Raw genomic sequence first — 21,194 nt, 5'->3', positions numbered from 1 at the left:
TCTTAGGTTGTACCCTGTAACGGCTGTTTCGTAGAGCTATTCCTTCAGATGTTTTCAGCCTTTTCTTCAGGCGGTCTACTTCTTGTTTGAGGTCGGTAATTTCCTTTTTGTTTTCGTTTGCCGCGTCAGATGCGTTCTCGATTGATGCTTCTAGATCATTCTTTTTCTTTTCCACTTGTTCAATTCTAGCAAGTATATTTGCAATTTCACCAAAACCCAATACTCTATTACTAAGCTCCTTGATAGCCCTGTAGTTAGAGTTGGTTCACTATTTGGAGAGTCAGTTTTTCCAGCGTCTACAGTTGTTTCGTCATCTTGTATTGTGCTACTTCCGCTGATCAGTGAACTGCATGATCTTGCCCTGGCATTCTGTATCTTTCTTTGATGTGTGCGTCTTTCTTGCTCTCTTGTTGTGCGCCATTTTTTCCACATTTTACTCATTGCTATCTTATACTACACTTTATATCATTGAATTTTTGAAAAGTTCACCATAGATGATAAACTTTCTACATTTTACGGAGCCAATGTGGTCAACAAACGAACTAAAACATGGCACATGCTCACTCTGGTTGGTGGCCATCTTGCTTCTTGACAATACTACACTATATCTTCAAAGCTTATGGACCATTTTCATTCTTTTTTTGCACATACATCATACATATCGAAATACATATTCATGTCAGTTTCTTCCATAATCAGATCAAAGATGGCCATCTTGTTTTTGACTCCCATGTGCGAAGCACAAAATGGGAGTCTTTGCAGTTAGTGTGTCTGTATGTGTGTATGTGTGTATGTGTGTATGTGTGTATGTGTGTATGTGTGTATGTGTGTATGTGTGTGTGTATGTGTGTATGTGTGTCCGACTGTTCCACTGCTATCTCAAGAACCATACATCGGTTTTTGATGAAACTTGGTGCATAGATGCTCTGGGCCAATGCGCAGATTTGATTAGGTTTTGGTAAAAATCCATGCTCGTTAATTACCAAATTTGCATGATAATTAGCTAATTTTTAGCTGTTCTATGACTGTTCCACTGATATCTAAAGAACCACTCATTGGATTTTGATGAAACTTGGTACATAGATGCTCTGAACATATGCGCAGATTTGATTAATTTTTGGTAAAAATCCGTGCATATTAATTACCTAATTTGCATGATAATTAGCTATTTTTTAGTGGTTCCATGACTGTTCCACTGATATCTAAACAACCACTCATTGGATTTTGATGAAACTTTGTACATAGATGCTCTGAACTAATGCTAGGTTTTGATTAGTTTTTGGTAATAATCCGTGGATACTAATTACCTAATTTGCATAATGATTAGTCAATTTTCGGTTTTTCCACTGATATCTCAAGTACTAATCATCACATTTCAATGAAACTTGGTACATAGATGTCATACGACACTGCACAGACCTGATAGTTTTTATGGTAATATCAGTACGTATTAATTACCTAATTTGCATAATTAATTAATTTTCAGCATTTGATATAAGTAGTTAGCATTACATTTCAATGAAACTTGGTACTTACATACTCAAGGACTATGCAGAGATTGATTGTTTTCGATAAATATTTGTGCATATTAATCACCTAATTTGCATAATTAGTTAATTTTCAGCTTTTCCACGGGTATCTCAAGTACTAATCATCGCATTTCAATGAAACTTGGTACATAGATCCTTTAGGACTATGCAGAGACCTGATTAGTTTTAGGGTAAATAATTGTGCATATTAATTACCTAATTTGCATAATTAATTTTCAGCTTTTCTACTGATATCTAAAGTACTAATCATCATATTTCAATGAATCTAGAATTATGCAGACCCAATTAGTTTCCGGTAAATATTTGTGCATATTAATCACCTAATTTGCATAATTAACCAACTTTCACACTGATATCTCAGGTACTATACATCACATATCAATGAATGTACATGGATGCTGTAGGACAATAGACAGACCTGAATAATTGTGGGTTAAAATCTGTACATATTAATTACCTAATTTGCATAATTAACCAATTTTAATCTTTCACACTGATATCTAAAGTACCGTAAAAACTCCAAAATTTCGACTGGTTTTAAATAATTTGTGTTAGAAATGTGACGTGTTTTTAGAGTCAAAATTAAGGTGCATTTTCGGACAGTCGAATTTTTCAGAATAGAAATCAGCAAAAAAAAATGGGGATGATAGACAGTGTGCTTCATTAGTTTTTAAAAAATGCAATGTCCGTCAATTGACGTAAACTTCCTCATGTTTCACGGTAAAAGCAAAGGTCGTGGCCAAGTTGTAACTCAAAATCTAAACAAAGTCATCAATCAGTGAGTATTATGACAAGCAAAACAAAACATCAAGACGCGGAGAAGAGGTCAGCACAAAACTAATAGGTCAAAAGACAAAGCTGTCTCGCACTACCTAGGAAAACTTGCGAATGTTCGAAGTACAGGTACCCATTGGACAAAAGATACATGGAAGTTTAGCAAACGATCTCCCCGACCCAGTGCAATGTATCCGGTTAGAATCAAAGCTCACGTGTCCCTTATTTGAGCACCGTACCGGTGATTTGAGGGACCAAATTCTGCCGTAAATTCGCCCTTGGATTAAAAAATATAATGGGATTTAAGAAAATAAAATGGGACTTTTAAGGTGTATTTTGGCGTCATTTTTCGGACATTTCAATCAATCCTGCCGGCTAAAATAGAGTCTAAGTTTTACCGTAGTCATTGACGTCTGTCTATTCAAGAGTACACGAGTATGATTTTTATCGTGACTAGCGTGAGCGGGTAAGCTTCCTTTCGAGAATGAGCTGTTATCACTGTGAACAATGTTAAATTATTCTTCAGATGACCAGTTTATTTTTTAAAAACAACTAATTTTTTTATTTAAAAAAAATCATGCCGTTTTCGCAACATCCAGCTTTTTGATTGGTTAATTAGCGATTTGACCTATTTGACCTAAGAGAACATGGCGGATATCCTACAGCATCAAACGTTTATACGAGACCGGAATCATTCACTTACGATGAAACTAAGTTGACTTTTATTTGTATTTCATAACCATTCAACAAATTTATTTTGTGTACATTATTATAATCACTACTGAGTACAGTAATAATCAACAATTCAGAAACGCAGCATGCCGAGATTTTTGTGTTCGTTTTTATTTGAAACTTCGTTTATTTAGAATATATTTTCGTTACCAATAAAATAAAAATCTCTCAGTCAATCAGAAACCCGGATTCATGCCTTTGAGAAAGGTCCCGTTTGAACGCTCACATCGGTTTTTTTTTTCGTTTGGGGGAAAACTAAAACTGGTCGCAATTTTCGAATAAGAATGAGTCGGCAATTTTTAGTGGAGTCGAAAATTTGGAGGTAAATAAAACACCGAAACCCGGCAAATAAATAGGCGGTCAAATTTTTAGAGGGGTCGAAATTTTGGAGTTTTCACGGTGCTAATTATTCCATTTCAATGAAACTTAGTACAAAGATGCTCTAGGACAATGTACAAACCTAATTAGTTTGGGGTAAAAATCTGTTCATATTAATTCCCTAATAAGCATAATAATTCATAATTTTTTGGTTCTAATCACATTTCAATTAAACTTGGAGACATAGATTTTCTGTTACATTGCGCAGACCTCATTAGTTTTACACTCAAATCTGGTCATATTAATTTTCTGATTTGCATAATTAGTTTTCAGCTAAGTAATTTCGAATTATATTTAATGTGTCTCCAATACTCTCAGCACATGGGAGTTCTTTCTAAGCTTTCTTTGATTTTTAGCTTCGCTGTCAACTTTGTCGAGCGGAGCTTATCATATAAGTGATTGTCCATCGTTGTCCGTGTAAATGTTTTACTTTTCGACTTCTTCTTTTCATTATGCTTTTGGTACATATTACCTTATTTTTGGCAGGAATAACAATTCCAAGACTTCCAACGGGGACTATTTCATCAACAGTGACTTGTTTGAACTGTCTTCTCTTGTAGTATTTTAATATTTGTCTATATTTTAGTTTGAGTATGTTTATCAAATTTTCATAGTCAGAAGAAATGTCCTGGAGTATGTTTGTCGAAGAGGTAATCTCTCTCTATTTAGCTCTGCTGTTGACTTTGTCGAGCGGAGCTTATCATATAAGTGATTGTCCGTCGGCGTCCGTCGTCGTCCATGTCAATGTTTTACTTTTTCGATTTCTTCTTGAAAACTACAAGCCTGAATGCTTTGATACTTGGTGTGTATGTACCTGGGGTAGACCTTTCTCCGATTTGTTCATTTCGTGATGATATCTTCAATTCTCTAATTTTGGTGAATATTTTTTGTAATTTTTGGTAAAAAGTAATATTGTTGACTTCATGTTAAAAACTGCAAGTCCAATTGCTTTGATATTGCATATATAGATGCTACATGTGGACCTTTCTCAGATTTGTTCATTTCGTGGTGATATCTTCAATTCTCTAATTTTGGTGAATATTTTTGTAATTGTTGGTAAAAAGTAATATTGTTGACTTCTTGTTAAAAACTGCAAGTCCAATTGCTTTGATATTGCATATATAGATGCTACATGTGGACCTTTCTCAGATTTGTTCATTTCGTGGTGATATCTTCAATTCTCTAATTTTGGTGAATATTTTTGTAATTGTTGGTAAAAAGTGATATTTTCGACTTCTTGTTAAAAACTGCAAGTCCAATTGCTTTGATATTGCATATATAGATACTACATGTGGACCTTTCTCAGATTTGTTCATTTCGTGGTGATATCTTCAATTCTCTAATTTTGGTGAATATTTTTGTCATTTTTGGTAAAAAGTGATATTTTTGAATTCTTGTTGAAAACAGCAAGTCTGATTGCTATACATACTATACATATTGTTTATTTTCTAATGTTATCTTCAGTTCTTTAATTGAAATGTGCCTTTCTAACAGTGGAGCTATCTCAGCCGAGAGGCTGCTTGTGGTAGTATTTGCACTGTAAATCTTCGATCTGACGATTGATGCATATTAAGCATTTTCTTTGGATCACATCAATATTTTTGTATCTTCCTATTCCTATTTGCAGTGTATGTGCACTAATTCGTAGGTTTGTCATCGATGACATGTGTTTTGGGTTAAGAGTTTCTAGTTAATTTTCAAAGGTGAAATTTTGTTTTATTTATCTATATGTTCGTAGTTTATTTTTGTGGTTTCCACTTTTGTTGTCATCATATAGTGATTTTTTGACATTTTTTTTGATAGAAAAGTTGTAATTTTTTTTAAAATCTAGAGATCTAATGTTTTGATTCCGATTTTTAAAGTGCTGGAAATTTTTTTGCACATTCAACAAGATGGCCAAATGGTGGCCATTTTTGTTCTAAAAAATCATCAAAATCAAGCATTTCTTGCATTCCGGAACCAGATCTCGTGCATCAAGGTCCCATAATATCCAACATATGTACCAAGATTGAACAAAATCCATCCATAAATGCTTGATTTTGATGATTTTTCTGTACAAAGACGGCTGCCATTAGCCATCTTTAATCAGATCGTGAAACATGTGAAATATTAATTACTAATTAACCTATTTCAATGAATCTTGGTACATAAATATTCTAGGACAATGCACAGACCTGATTAGTTCTGGGTTAAAATTGGTGGATATTAATTACCTTATTTGCATAGTTAGTCAATTTTCATCTACATATGTACTCTAACATGATGTGATGATCTAATTAGGTTTAGATTTATATACATCTACAATAATTACCTAATTTGCATAATAATTTACTTTGCAGCTTTCCACTAATTTAGTTGATCGTCACATTGTAATGAAACTTTGTACATGTGTGCCCTGAAACAATATACAGATCTAAGTCTATGCATAATAATTGCTTAATTTGTATAATGACTCATTTGGTTCATTGAGGTAGTCCACAGGTGTGATTAGTTTAATGTTGACAAACATGCGTATTGTTTATCTATTATTAGCCTATTGCTGATATCTTAAAAAAATCAGATTTAAATTGAATTCATCACAGAGGTACTCTAATTAATTAATTAGACTAAAAACTATGGATGAAAAATCAAATGTATTTTCTGTATGTATTATAAATCTTGATAAAATGTAAATCACACCGTTTTCATGTTGTGCATCGCAAATAGCAGACAAATATTAGTTGCTAAGCTTCTCGTTTGAAATGCAAATCTTAATTTTTGAATTAATTTTAATGTGTCTCCAATACTCTCAGCACACGGGAGTTCTTTCTTAGCTTTCATTGATTATGATATGAAAAAGTGAAGACCTTGAACTAACTTGTTGTACTTTAGTACAACGCTTAGGTATGTGCCGTGTAACTTGCAGCACATACCTAAGCGGCCATCCCTCAGCAAATAATTAAGCCAAGGCATTTTTGGTGTCGAAATCGCTAAACTATCCGTTTTAACAAAATCTTAAAGTTTGAATTACTAAACGAAGTACAGGACGACGAAGCTGAAATATCCAAGAATAAACACATACCAAAAATTATATCTCAAAAGTGAATATTCGTGGTGTATTTTAAGTCTAACCGGACCGGGAGTGTCAATTTTAGTATAAGGTAATAATAAATGAGCAAATTTTTAGTTCCACAGATCTCAAGTACCACTAGTCCGAATTTCAATGATGCTCTTGGACATAGATGCTCACAGAGGTGATTAGTTTTAGGATTAAAACAATACTTTACTGTTAAAATTAAACTTGTTGCACAGTAAGGTGCTCTGGAATAAATCAGACTGCAAACCAGTTCACGATGTACAATCAAATGTATTCTGTTAAAAATTGTCTGTGCTTGTTAAAAATTCCAATACTGTGGATCTCATTGTACATCTCCAATAGCAGACATATACAAGTCTTCAGGAGTCAGCCTATTGTTACCTCCATTTCTCTCACTGCACAAGAGTTCTTTATGAACATTCTTTGATTGCTGAATATTTTTGGCATTTTAAGTAAAAATAACTATTTTTGGGTTAATGTTTTTTTCTTGTTTCATTGGAGCTACCAATCAACTTAATGTTTACCAGCACACTTTTATATCTTGAATAAAAATGCATGTTTCTTGTTTTTTATTAGGTGCCTCAGCGTTGTCATGGACTGAAGACCCTATAAATACAGTAGCAGTACACAATACAGCTGTTACACTGAGATGTGCATTTGATGGTTCTCAGCCTAATTCATATCCACAGTGGCGGCAAATAAATGACCCAACAAACTCAAGGGTCGTATCGCTTGGTGCTAATATAAACACTGATGAATGTAGTACTTGCAGTCTAAGTGGTAACCATGGTAATGGTGAATTCTATCTGACAATAAACCCTGTGAATATGAACACAGATGAAGGATTGTGGAAATGTGTAGCATTCAGTGTGGATCCTAGTGCCAAGTCAGCTACATTGACTGTATTGGGTATGATATATTATTTAATTTAATTTACAAATTTTGTAAAAGGAAATCCCTACCTTTTGTAGCAATTGTTTTATTTATCCTGCCAACTATTCATGCAATAAGTTTAATGCCTGCAAAACCATACAAGAGTATTTATTAATATTTTGAGCAATATCATACTGTTGGTAACACTTTTGTTAGCTCTGCTGTTGACTTTGTCAAGAGAAACTTATGAGTGATGTGATTGTCCGGCGTCGCCGTCCACGTCAACTTTGTACTGTTTCGACTTCTTCTTGAACTCCCTTGTAGTAGAGGTAAACCTCACCTAGATTTGTTCATTTCATGATGACCCCTCTCAGATTTGTTCAATTATTTAATTGAAATTTGCATTGCTAACAGCAGAGCTATCTGAGCTGAAAGTCTGCCTGTTTACTCTTAGAGATATCTTCATTGTAAAGCACCTCTAATTTTTCTTGTATGGTACATTGTAATTATCGGATTCTGCCGTAAATTGGCCCAGGGCCATTAAACGGCAGTTCAGGTTTAAAAAAAAAATTAAATGGAACCAAGAAATCACCCAGGGCGATTTTTCGGCAGTTTTTTAAGGTGTTATTTTAATCTTTTCTGATTCCTAAAAGTTTAGCCGTAGTCAATGACGCATATTCAAGAGTACTGATGTTTATTGCGACTAGCGTGAATGGGTAGCTTCGTTTTGACAATGAGCTGTTATCGCTGTAAACAATGTTAAATTATTCTTCAAATGCTCAGTTTATCTTTTGAAAACAACAATTTTTTTTTATTTAAAAACAAATCATGTCGCATTACCATCAAAATCCAAGCAAAAAGATCGTACAACAACATCAGCAAATCTCTTCCGTGCTGCGTTCAATAATATTAACATATTTAAATGAGCTATGGTAATTTGAACACGTTGGCATCATCCATCGTTTTCATTGGTTAATTATAAATTTGACCTGTCAGGTCAAAGAACACCGTCCAGGTCAAAACATGGTGGATATTCATTTCTACAGCATCAAGTGTTGAAAATGCGATTGGAATCATTATTAAGCATTACTAGGTAATAATCAACAATCGTGAAACGCAGCATGACTGCATTGTGCTACCGCGATCATTTGCTACTAAGTAATGCAGTTGGGTTCGTTTTTATTTGAAACTTCTTTTAGAATATACTTCCGTTTTAAAATGAAATAAAATAATTGTATTTGGCGCACAAGGTTCGTTAATGTGATTTTTTGGAAGAAAGATGCGCGGTCTACTTTTTAATCCAGCAAGAACAAAATGTATAAAATTTAATAAATTGCAATAGTGTCTTTCGTTTTGGGTGGTCCAACTGCCGGCGTTGAAAATCGGCATAGGTGGATTTTTCAATGAAAATATAAGCCCCTCTAAAAATATTTGATGATCATTTTTTGAAAATTTTAACCCCAAATAGGGGCCCACCAGCCGTGAAACTACCCAGGGCGATTTTTCAAATGGGCTAATTTACGGCAGAATCCGATATATATTTGATTTATTGTTTGTTTCTACCCCAACCATGAACAACTATGAAGGGTGCTTTACTGTTGCATTTACCCTGACTAAAATAAGATCTCTCGTAATTTGAATAACAAATGTCATATTTCTCAATTTATCAGATCAGGACCCAGTATGTTCTACCAATGATGGCAACAATAACGTAATTGATGGGACTACAGTTACACTAACTTGCAATTTAAACAAAGCAGCGCCCCCTGGTGAACTAGTATGGATGATAAATGGTGTTGACGCCAATGTGAAGGGTGATAGACCACTGCATTTGAGTAGAATGGTAACCAGATCTAATGCAAATGACAGATATAATTGCAGATACAGCCATGATACACTGACACAGTCACCAACATGTGACAATGATATTGTATTTGATGTGCAATGTAAGTATACAATGCAATAGAATAGAATAGAATAGAATAGTGATTTATTGACACCATAAAGAAAATATTACATCAATGAAGTTGAAAAATTGAAAACATAGTGTATTAAGTAAAAAATATATAATAACAAGCCATGCATGACACAGTCCCTGTTAGTTATCGAATTTAAGATATATAGTTTTGTTTATAGTAATATAGCTGGAATATAACCATGTAGGAATTTGATTATGATGATTGTTTAACATTAAAATGATTGACATTTGTATCTGATCGGCAAACGAGTACTTGTCCATATTGAGAGATATTGCTCTGCAAAAGCATTAATTAAAACTAAATCAGCCATTTTGAGTACATGTCTATAACATGATGTACAATGAATATATAAAATTCGAACAAATTCAGTCAACGCATGTCAGTGATATGGCTCTAGAAGCTCATTCATTAAAACAAAATGGCCGCCAGTCAGCCATTTTGAATTCAATCTTAAAAAATAAAATGACCTTCATCAGGAACCCGTAATGCCTAATAGATGCCATAAATGCCAGAAATGCTTGATATTTGATGATTTTTTAGCACAAAAATGGCCACCATTCAGCCATTTTTAATAGGATCGTCAAACCAATATATCTATGACATTATGTATAATGTATATTTAAAATGTGAACATAATCAGTCAAAGCAAGTCAGAGATATAGTACTATAGAACCACATTCATTAAAACAAAATGGCCGCAGTCGGCCATTTTGAATCTTATCTGAAAAACAAAATGATGTGCATCAAGGTCCTATAATATCCAATGTATATACCTAGTTTGTACAAAATCCATCTGCAAACAGCCGAGAAATGCTTAATTGACTCCCATGTGCGAAGCACATAATGGGAGTCTTTGCAGTTAGTGTGTCTGTATGTATGTGTGTGTGTGTGTATATGTGTGTATGTGTGTCTGACTGTTCCACTGCTATCTCAAGAACCATACATCGTTTTTTGATAAAACTTGGCGCATAGATGCTCTGGGCAAATGCGCAGATTTGATTAGGTTTTGGTAAAAATCCATGCTCATTAATTACTTAATTTGCATGATAATTAGCTAATTTTTAGCTGACTGTTCCTGATATCTGATATCTAAAGAACCACTCATTGGATTTTGATGAAACTTGGTACATAGATGCTCTGAACTAATGCTAGGTTTCGATAAGTTTTTGGTGAAAATCCGTGCATACTAATTTCCTAATTTGCATAATAGTCAATTTTCGTTTTTTCCACTGACATCTCAAGTACTAATCATCACATTTCAATGAAACTTGGTACATAGATGTCATAGGACACTGCACAGACCTGATTAGTTTTAGGGTAAATAATTGTGCATATTAATTACCTAATTTGCATAATTAATTTTTAGCTTTTCTACTGATATCTAAAGTACTAATCATCACATTTCAATGAATCTAGAACTATGCAGAGACCCAATTAGTTTTTGGTAAATATTTATGCATATTAATCATCAAATTTACATAATTAACCAATTTCCAACTTTCACACTGATATCTCAAGTACTAATCATTACATTTCAAAGAATTTTTGTACATGGATGCTGTAGGACAATAGACAGACCTGGATAATTGTGGGTTAAACTCTGTACATATTAATTACCTAATTTTCATAATTAACCATTTTTAAGCTTTCACACTTATATCTAAAGTACTAATTATTCCATTACAAAGATGCTCTAGGACAATGTACAAACCTAATTAGTTTGGGGTAAAAATCTGTTCATATTAATTCCCTAATTAGTCCCCGTTCGAACAAAGTCCGAAAACGGGGACTTATAATTCGGTCTCTGTCCGTCCGTGCGTCCGTACGTCTGTGCGCCCATGCGTCCGTCCGGAGTCATATCTCAGAATCCCTTGGACCGATTCCGTTCATTCTTTGCATGTGCCTAGTACTTTATGTGGGACATATGCACATGCAGTGGTTGAGCGATTCGATTCAAAATGGCCGACTGGCAGCCATCTTGTTTTTTGAAAATGTTGTATTTTGGACATGCTTTGTCCGTTTTCATTCAAACTTGGTACATAGATTATACAAGTTAGGATACATGTCCAAGACGATTTATTTCACAATTGGATCAAAGATGGCCGACTGGCAGCCATCTTGTTTTTTGAAAATGTCATATTTTGGACATGCTTTGTCAGTTTTCATTCAAATTTAGTACATAGATCATACATGTTAGGATACATGTCCTGACCGTCCGTGAGTTCCTGAGTCTGTCTGTCCGTCCATCCGTGTGTCCGTATGTCCATGCGTCAGTCTGTCCAGAGTCATATTTCAGAATCCTGTTGACCAATTTCCTTCATTCTTTGCATGTGCCTAGCACCTTATGTGGGACATATGCATATGCAGTGGTTGAGCGATTCGATTCAAAATGGCCGACTGGCAGCCATCTTGTTTTTTGAAAATGTTGTATTTTGGACATGCTTTGTCAGTTTTCATTCAAACTTGGTACATAGATTATACATGTTAGGATACATGTTCATGACGAATTATTTTGCAATTGAATCAAAGATAGTTGACTGGCAGGCATCTTGTTTTTTTTTTATGCGGTATCTTGGACGTGCTCTGTCAGTTTTCATTCAAATTTGGCACATGCATGTTTATACATGTTAGGATGCATGTCCATGACAATTTGTTTCAAAATCTGGTCAAAGCTGGCTGATTGACAGCCATCTGACTTTTTGGCCTTACTACTATATTTCCACAATTTATGTACCATTTTCATTCATTTTTGGCACATACATCATACATATCAGTTTGTTTCATAATCAGATCAAAGATGGCCGAATTACGGCTGTTTTAATTTTTTCCCATATTACTACTACACAGAACACGTGTTTTGATGAAAATAAACAATCTGTTGTATATGCCACTTCAGGTATGTACGACCTAGAAATAGTGCCGCATGCGAGTACCAAGTTCCGAGTCGCAAGTAGCAAAATATGCCATATGCTAGTGGTAAAATGTATCGTTTGCTAGTAGCAAAAAAGCCCTATGCGAGGGGTAATACAAAGGCTTGTAACGTTTGCTTATAATATAACAACGTACGTTCAATTGTGTGTTATCACAGTAAAACAAATATTTACCATGGTTATGAAATGATGTGTACATGGTTGGTTAAGATTGGCATGATGCTGTTAAGGTTTTTACTTTAGGGGTGATTCATATATAAAAATAATGGTAGCAAATAGGTGTCAACGCGATCTAGTCTAGGTGTCAACCGGCGCACGCCGCCCTGTACTCAACATTACAGTCGACTAGTGTACGCGGATTACATTGCGAAGGTCGCAAATAAAAGCAGCTTTAGTATAGCTCTAAAAGACTTTAAATAGCCTCAATGCCCCAAATACTTTGACCTAACCACTTTATTTATACAAGTAGAAAAAAAATGTTATGTTTCGTTAAAATAAGCATGGACATGTTAGCATTGAAATAATCATAGAAGTACAGTTATCATCAGTACAAGTAAACTCGCTGAACAGGAACTCACACGCGAGCCAATAGAAACAATGGCTGGTTTCAAAGCAATTTTGTCTCAGACAAGACATGGACAACAAACTCGCTGTTTTGCTGATTAGGAATAACGTGATGTTAATTTCGTGGTATTTCAACAGCTTTGTAATGAGGTACAGGCCCTCCTCTAAATCCTCCTATAAACTGTTGATTCTGTCGACCAATGGGAACGAACGTTTCAACCAGACTACTTGGACCTTGGACATTTGCGAGACGTAATAACAAAAAATGCAGCCAGTGGTACATTTCGAAAATAAAAATACAAAATAAACGCAATCAGAGGCGCCGACCACGCGCGTTGGAAATAAATACTGCGTTGTGACACAGTATCACCAGCCTCTTTCACTCACGCAATATAATTATGCTATTTCCCAACGCACTTATATTTAATACATTGACAAAAAACAACACAAGAAAAATGTCAACTAATAATACGCAATTATCCAGGCAGTACTAGAAATTATTGCGGATACTAATCATGTTTTGTATTGGAAAGTTGGATACTTGAACGTGAAGTCCCCGGGCATGTAGTAATAATAATAATAATAACTTTATTGCCTCCATGTAAAAAGATTTACATAAAATAAGTACAGCAAAAAAGAGTTTTAAAATAATAACAAGATATATGTAAGAATTGTACAAAAAACAATACAAAAGGACTTAACTGGTATTTAAATGTTAAATAAATCTTTGTGTTGTGTAAATATAATTGGCAAGTTCTATAGTTATGCCAGGATCTTTGCTTGAGAGTATATATGTGAACTGTATATTTTTATTTTTATTATCTTTTCTAAGGTCTATGTTTTAACGAAACATAACACTTTTTCTACTTGTACAAATAAAGTGGTTAGGTCGAAGCATGGAACTATAATAGTTCCATGGTTGAAGTATTTGGGGCATTGAGGGTCTTCTACTAACGTTTACCCATGAAAATTGTCTCTCTATCCTGACCAAGCAACGGCAGACGCTTCTTTGTTTCAATTCAAATTTGATCCGGGTTGCGTGTAAATACATTCCATGTGTGAGGGACGTCTCGTAAACATGCGGACTTATCACTCAACATACACTTTATTTCTTTGTTATATACTATGTATTATGGAATTGTGTGCTAGTTAACACTTGGGTTGTGGCAAATTTAACACCTCTCCGAGGTGTGACGACTTTTGAATCCTGCCATTGTCTTCATTTAAACGGCGGCGCGTGACACAATAATTCTGTAACCCTTCGGTGAACATGCACCCGTTTTTACTAACTACAATTATAATTCTATGATTCTTTAATCGCTGACCACGGGTTCATACTAATTTTACCAAAAGAAAAAACAATTTTCACATGTTATGCGGAGTGTGCTGGCTGGTCATGGCCGTTTATTAAATTATTAAATTATTTATTAAATTTCGACTGAACGAACTTTTTGATATAAACACTTATAAATGAATAATAAACAAAAAGCACTGGAAATAGTAGTTAAAGCTGCTTTTATTTGCGACCTTCGCAATGTAATCCGCGTACACTAGTCGACTGTAATGTTGAGTACAGGGCGGCGTGCGCCGGTTGACACCTAGGCTAGATCGCGTTGACACCTATTTGCTACCATTATTTTTATATATTTTTTTTATTAGACGCATAAAATCCTTAGGAAAGGATAAAAAAGGTCTTACAGAAAGAAATTTAAAAAAACTACAATCTAAAAAAGAAAACTTTTCTAAAAAAATAAAACAAATCAAAAACAATAAAGACAATTTGCAGCCAATGGTGAATACAGAATATAGAATGAACACAAAATGTAGCATATGAATCACCTCTAAAGTAAAAACCTTAACAGCATCATGCCAATCTTAACCAACCATGTACACATCATTTCATAACCATGGTAAATATTTGATTTTACTGTGATAAAACACAATTGAACGTACGTTGTTATATTATAAGCAAACGTTACAAGCCTTTGTATTACCCCTCGCATAGGGCTTCTTTGCTACTAGCAAACGATACATTTTACCACTCGCATATGCCGTTTTTACCACTAGCATATGGCATATTTTGCTACCTGCGACTCGCAACTTGGTACTCGCATACGGCACTATTTCTAAGTCGTACATACCTCGCCACTTGGAACTCAAGTTTCAAGAACACGCTCACGACAACCCCTCTGCTTTAATATTATGAGCACAAAGAGAACTTTCAAACATTTAACGGGGACTGTGTCATTTTCAATGACTTGTTAGCATGGTAATTCATAATTGTTTGGTTCTAATCACATTTCAATAAAACTTAGTACATAGATTTTCTATTACATTGCGCAGACCTCATTAGTTTTACATGCAAATCTGTTCATATTAATTTTCTGATTTGCATAATTAGTTTTCAGCTTTTCCATCAATATCTCAAGTACAAGTAATTTCGAATTATATTTAATGTGTCTCCAATACTCTCAGCACATGGGAGTTCTTTCTAAGCTTTCTTTGATATTGATGATTTTTAGCTCCGCTGTCGACTTTGTCGAGCGGAGCTTATCATATGAGTGATTGTCCGTCGTCGTCGTCCGTCGTCGTCGTCCGTGTCAATGTTTTACTTTTTCGACTTCTTCTTGAAAACTACAAGCCTGAATGCTTTGATACTTGGTGTATATGTACCTTGGGTAGACCTCTCTTAGGTTTGTTCATTTCATGTTGATATCTTCAATTCTCTAATTTTGGTGAATATTTTTGTCATTTTTGGTAAAAAGTGATATTTTCGACTTTTTGTTAAAAACCGCAAGTGCAATTGCTTTGATATTACATATATAGGTACTACATGTGGACCTCTCTCAGATTTGTTCATTTTGTAATGATATCTTTAATTCTCTAATGTTGGTGAATATTTTTGTCATTTTTGGTAAAAAGTGATATTTTCGACTTCTTGTTAAAAACCGCAAGTGCAATTGCTTTGATATTACATATATAGGTACTACATGTGGACCTCTCTCAGATTTGTTCATTTTGTAATGGTATCTTTAATTCTCTAATTTTGGTGAATATTTTTGTCATTTTTGGTAAAAAGTGATATTTTCGACTTCTTGTTAAAAACCGCAAGTGCAATTGCTTTGATATTACATATATAGGTACTACATGTGGACCTCTCTCAGAATTGTTCATTTTGTAATGATATCTTTAATTCTCTAATTTTGGTGAATATGTTTATCATGTTTGGTAAAAAGTGATATTTTCGACTTCTTGTTAAAAACCGCAAGTCCAATTGCTTTGATACTACATATATAGGTACTACATGTGGACCTCTCTCAGATTTGTTCATTTTGTGATGATATCTTCAATTCTCTAATTTTGGTGAATATTTTTGTAATTTTTGGTAAAAAGTGATATTTTCGACTTGTTAAAAAACACAAGTCCGATTGCTTTGATATTACATATATAGGTACTACATGTGGACCTCTCTCAGATTTGTTCATTTTGTGATGATGTCTTCAATTCTCTAATTTTCGTGAATATTTTTGTAATTTTTGGTAAAAAGTGATATTTTCGACTTCTTGTTAAAAACCAATAGTTCAATTGCTTTGATATTACATATTTAGATACTACATGTAGACCTTTCTCGGATTTGTTCATTTCGTGATGATATCTTGGATTCTATAATTTTGGTGAATATTTTTGTCATATTTGCTAAAAAAGTGATATTTTCGACTTCTTGTTAAAAACCAAAAGTTCAATTGCTTTGATATTACATATATAGATACTACATGTAGACCTTTCTCAGATTTGTTCATTTCGTGATGATATCTTCAATTCTCTAATTTTAGTGAATATTTTGGTCATTTTTGGTAGAAAGTGATATTTTCGACTTCTTGTTAAAAACTGTAAGTCCGATTGCTTTGATACTATACATATTGTTCATTTTCTGATGATGTCTTCAGTTCTTTAATTGAAATGTGCATTTCTAACAGCGGAGCTATCTCAGCCGATAGGCTGCTTGTTCAGAACAAAAATGGCCGCCATTCGGCCATCTTGAATCAGATCGTGAAACAAATTGATGTGCATATGTATAATACCATGTATGATGTATGTGTTAAGTTCAAATGTGATTGGTCCAGGAATTTCTAAGATGCAGGTCTGGACGCACACACGCACGGATGCACAGAGGTCAAAACATAAGTCCCCGTTTTCGGACTGCGTCTGAACAGGGACTAAAAAAATAGCAATATTAGACTATGCTACTAGTATTTTGATTGTGAAATTAGTCCTTTCACACATACTTTGATAATAATTTTTGACATTGTTAGTCAGTGTTTGTTTTTTTACATTGAAACAAATAGTTAGAGCATATAATTGTCTTATCTCTTGATTGCATTATATAGTCAAATTTTTCTCTTTTGTTTTTGTTTCTGAAGTCATTGTTGATTAACTCTATGGCATAGTACAAAGTGTTTCTATTCTGTGTATAAATTACAATCAATTAGGTGGTATATTTCATCTTCTATTTCGTTATAATGTGTGCATAGTCTCTCGTCCATTGGTGTCTTGGGTCTTGTATAGCAACCTGTTTCTATTTCTAATTTGTGATTACTTATTCTAAATTTGGCTAATTCTCTTATATGATCTCGACTATTTATAAGTGTAAATGTATTGTACCATGTTGAGATTTTCTTTGTATGTGTGATAAGTCCGTAACTTTGCATAGTCTCTCATATTATCTTTCCTTCACAATGCACTGTAGTATTCTTTTATTTTGATATGATCTTATAGAGAATAGCCAATGTGATGGTTAATTAGCTCTGCTGTCATTGAAGATGTGAATTTACATGTTTACAATTCCTGTGTCTGTGATGTCAATTTCATTGTGGTGTCAATCCATATCAAAATAGATTTTAACATTTGAGGTAACATAAGTTTTTAATGTTCTCTAAACACATCTAGTCACATACAGAATCTACACTTTACCAATTCCTCCCCATCTGCAAAGCAATGAAGCCATATCTGATGTTTCTGCTGCCAGAGAGAATACTAGTCAACAGTGATGTTTTCAGTGCTATGTTTTATGCACTCTCCTCGCCAGATTGGGGCAACATTCAGTAATTGCTATCATACATGTGTATGTTATTTCAGTGAAGTCTAAGCATAAAGTTTATCTATCTTTAGTCTAGTTTAGCTTGCTTTCAAAACCATCATATTCCTAAAATAAGCTGCATAACCTTCCTAAATATGTCTAGTATTAGTAGCATATACTATGAAGAATAATTAAGCAGCAATTATTGATTGAAATACCAGGTTACTCTTTTTAAAACTAAGAACCAGCATACAGCATGTCAATTTACATTCTGTTGGAATTGATTTCTGAATCAGTAATTAGCAATTTTTGAAAGGTAAAGTTAATATAGAAATATTCATCGCCTTTTCACATTTTCACTGTTGAAGTGTGATTTATGCGCACCATGGTCTTCACATTCACAACTTAATTACAGTGGTCGATTTCCATGTGTTTTATGATTAGACAGTAAAATTGGAATATTTTGGAAGACATGGGTGCTTAGCCCAATGTAAACATGAAAATAAAAATGTCCCAAAAGTAGGGGTGGGTAATTAAATTGGACGAGAATGGTATCATATTTGCTCAATTGGTGGTGCATTTTTTCTACAATCATAATTGTGAGTCTAATTCATTACCATATACATTGCGCATATACATGTATGTAGGGAATACTGTTTATAGCCCCTACATCCTTTATCATGTGAGAGTTTCACCTGGACCATGCAGTCGAGACATTCCTCAGGCTGTTAATACTATATGTAATATTTCACCAGTGGCAGATACCTTTACCCACCTTAACCTGTGTTGTACAACTAAGGACTTCATCTAGCCCCTCCCCCTATTTCAGAGTGTGGTGGCCATTTTCATGTTCACTCTTTCAATTTGCGCTTTTGTCGTAAATATCTGATCTTGTACGTTTGTTGTACTGTGTGACTTGGGTATCTTTCGGCAGTCTGTTTATTTCATAGATAGTCTTTACTGCTTCTTATTCAATTTTATGTTGCTGTAAATTGTTATTTCCACTTCTACATCTGGTGTGCATTTACAAAATTATGTATTGTTCTTTGTTACACAGATCCTCCTGAGTCATTATCAATAACCCATAGCAACAATGGTAAAGTTATTGAAGGCAATACATTGACAGCAACCTGTACAGCTGATAGTAATCCAGCATCTACATATACATGGAAATCACCAACAAATGATGAGATAACGACAACATCACAATTAACAGTTAATAATATTCAGAGAGAAAAATCTGGAGTATATACATGTATTGCTAAGAGTGCATTACATGATGGAGACAGAAGTGCATCAACTACAATTAGTATAGATGTACAATGTAAGTATATCACAATTAATAATATTCAGAGAGATAAATCTGGAGCATATACATGTATTACTAAGAGTACATTACATGATGGAGATAGAAGTGCATCAACTACAATTAGTATAGATGTACAATGTAAGTATATCACAATTAATAATATTCAGAGAGATAAATCTGGAGTATATACGTGTATTACTAAGAGTGTATTACATGATGGAGACAGAAGTGGATCAACTACAATTAGTATAGATGTACAATGTAAGTATATCACAATTAATAATATTCAGAGATATAAATCTGGAGTATATACATGTATTGCTTAGAGTGCATTACATGATGGAGATAGAAGTGCATCAACTACAATTAGTATAGATGTACAATGTAAGTATATCACAATTAATAATATACAGAGAGATAAATCTGGAGTATATACACGTATTGCTAAGAGTGCATTACATGATGGAGATAGAAGTGTATCAACTACAATTAGTATAGATGTACAATGTAAGTATATCACAATTAATAATATTCAGAGAGATAAATCTGGAGTATATACATGTATTGCTAAGAGTACATTACATGATGGAGACAGAAGTGGATCAACTACAATTAGTATAGATGTACAATGTAAGTATATCACAATTAATAATATTCAGAGAGATAAATCTGGAGCATATACATGTATTACTAAGAGTGCATTACATGATGGAGACAGAAGTGGATCAACTACAATTAGTATAGATGTACAATGTAAGTATATCACAATTAATAATATTCAGAGAGATAAATCTGGAGCATATACATGTATTACTAAGAGTACATTACATGATGGAGACAGAAGTGCATCAACTACAATTAGTATAGATGTACAATGTAAGTATATCACAATTAATAATATCCAGAGAGATAAATCTGGAGCATATACATGTATTACTAAGAGTGTATTACATGATGGAGACAGAAGTGCATCAACTGCAATTAGTATAGATGTACAATGTAAGTATATCACAATTAATAATATCCAGAGAGATAAATCTGGAGTGTATACATGTATTGCTAAGAGTGCATTACATGATGGAGACAGAAGTGGATCAACTACAATTAGTATAGATGTACAATGTAAGTATATCACAATTAATAATATTCAGAGAGATAAATCTGGAGTATATACATGTATTGCTAAGAGTGCATTACATGATGGAGACAGAAGTGCATCAACTACAATTAGTATAGATGTACAATGTAAGTATATCACAATTAATAATATTCAGAGAGATAAATCTGGAGCATATACATGTATTACTAAGAGTGCATTACATGATGGAGACAGAAGTGCATCAACTACAATTAGTATAGATGTACAATGTAAGTATATCACAATTAATAATATTAAGAGAGATAAATCTGGAGTGTATACATGTATTGCTAAGAGTGCATTACATGATGGAGACAGAAGTGTATCAACTACAGTGGATCAACTACAATTAGTATAGATGTACAATGTAAGTATATCACAATTAATAATATTCAGAGATAAATCTGGAGTATATACATGTATTGCTAAGAGTGCATTACATGATGGAGACAGAAGTGCATCAACTACAATTGTATAGATGTACAATGTAAGTATATCACAATTAATAATATTAAGAGATAAATCTGGAGTATATACATGTATTGCTAAGAGTGCATTACATGATGGAGACAGAAGTGCATCAACTACAATTAGTATAGATGTACAATGTAAGTATATCACAATTAATAATATTCAGAGAGATAAATCTGGAGTATATACATGTATTGCTAAGAGTACATTACATGATGGAGACAGAAGTGCATCAACTACAATTAGTATAGATGTACAATGTAAGTATATCACAATTAATAATATTCAGAGAGATAAATCTGGAGTATATACAATATGTATTGCTAATAGTGCATTACATGAT

At 33.7% G+C, this 21,194-nt stretch overlaps 1 protein-coding gene across 1 annotated transcript in view; it reads left to right on the top strand.

Moving 5' to 3' along the window:
* Nucleotides 1-549: 549 nt before the first annotated feature.
* The window catches only part of LOC146745987 (neural cell adhesion molecule 1-like), a 36,687-nt gene continuing 16,042 nt past the window's right edge, over nt 550-21,194 (top strand). The window contains exons 1-4 of the mRNA XM_085499458.1: nt 550-568; nt 7,087-7,419; nt 9,054-9,329; nt 18,991-19,077. Coding sequence (XP_085355584.1) covers nt 550-568; nt 7,087-7,419; nt 9,054-9,329; nt 18,991-19,077 — 715 coding nt within the window. The remainder of the gene's footprint in view (nt 569-7,086; nt 7,420-9,053; nt 9,330-18,990; nt 19,078-21,194) is intronic.

Source organism: Saccoglossus kowalevskii, chromosome 5, assembly GCF_978046115.1.
Source record: "Saccoglossus kowalevskii chromosome 5, keSacKowa6.1, whole genome shotgun sequence".
NCBI lineage: Eukaryota > Metazoa > Hemichordata > Enteropneusta > Harrimaniidae > Saccoglossus > Saccoglossus kowalevskii.
Note: the sequence above shows the minus strand (reverse complement) of the source record. Positions and strands in the feature narration are given on the sequence as shown.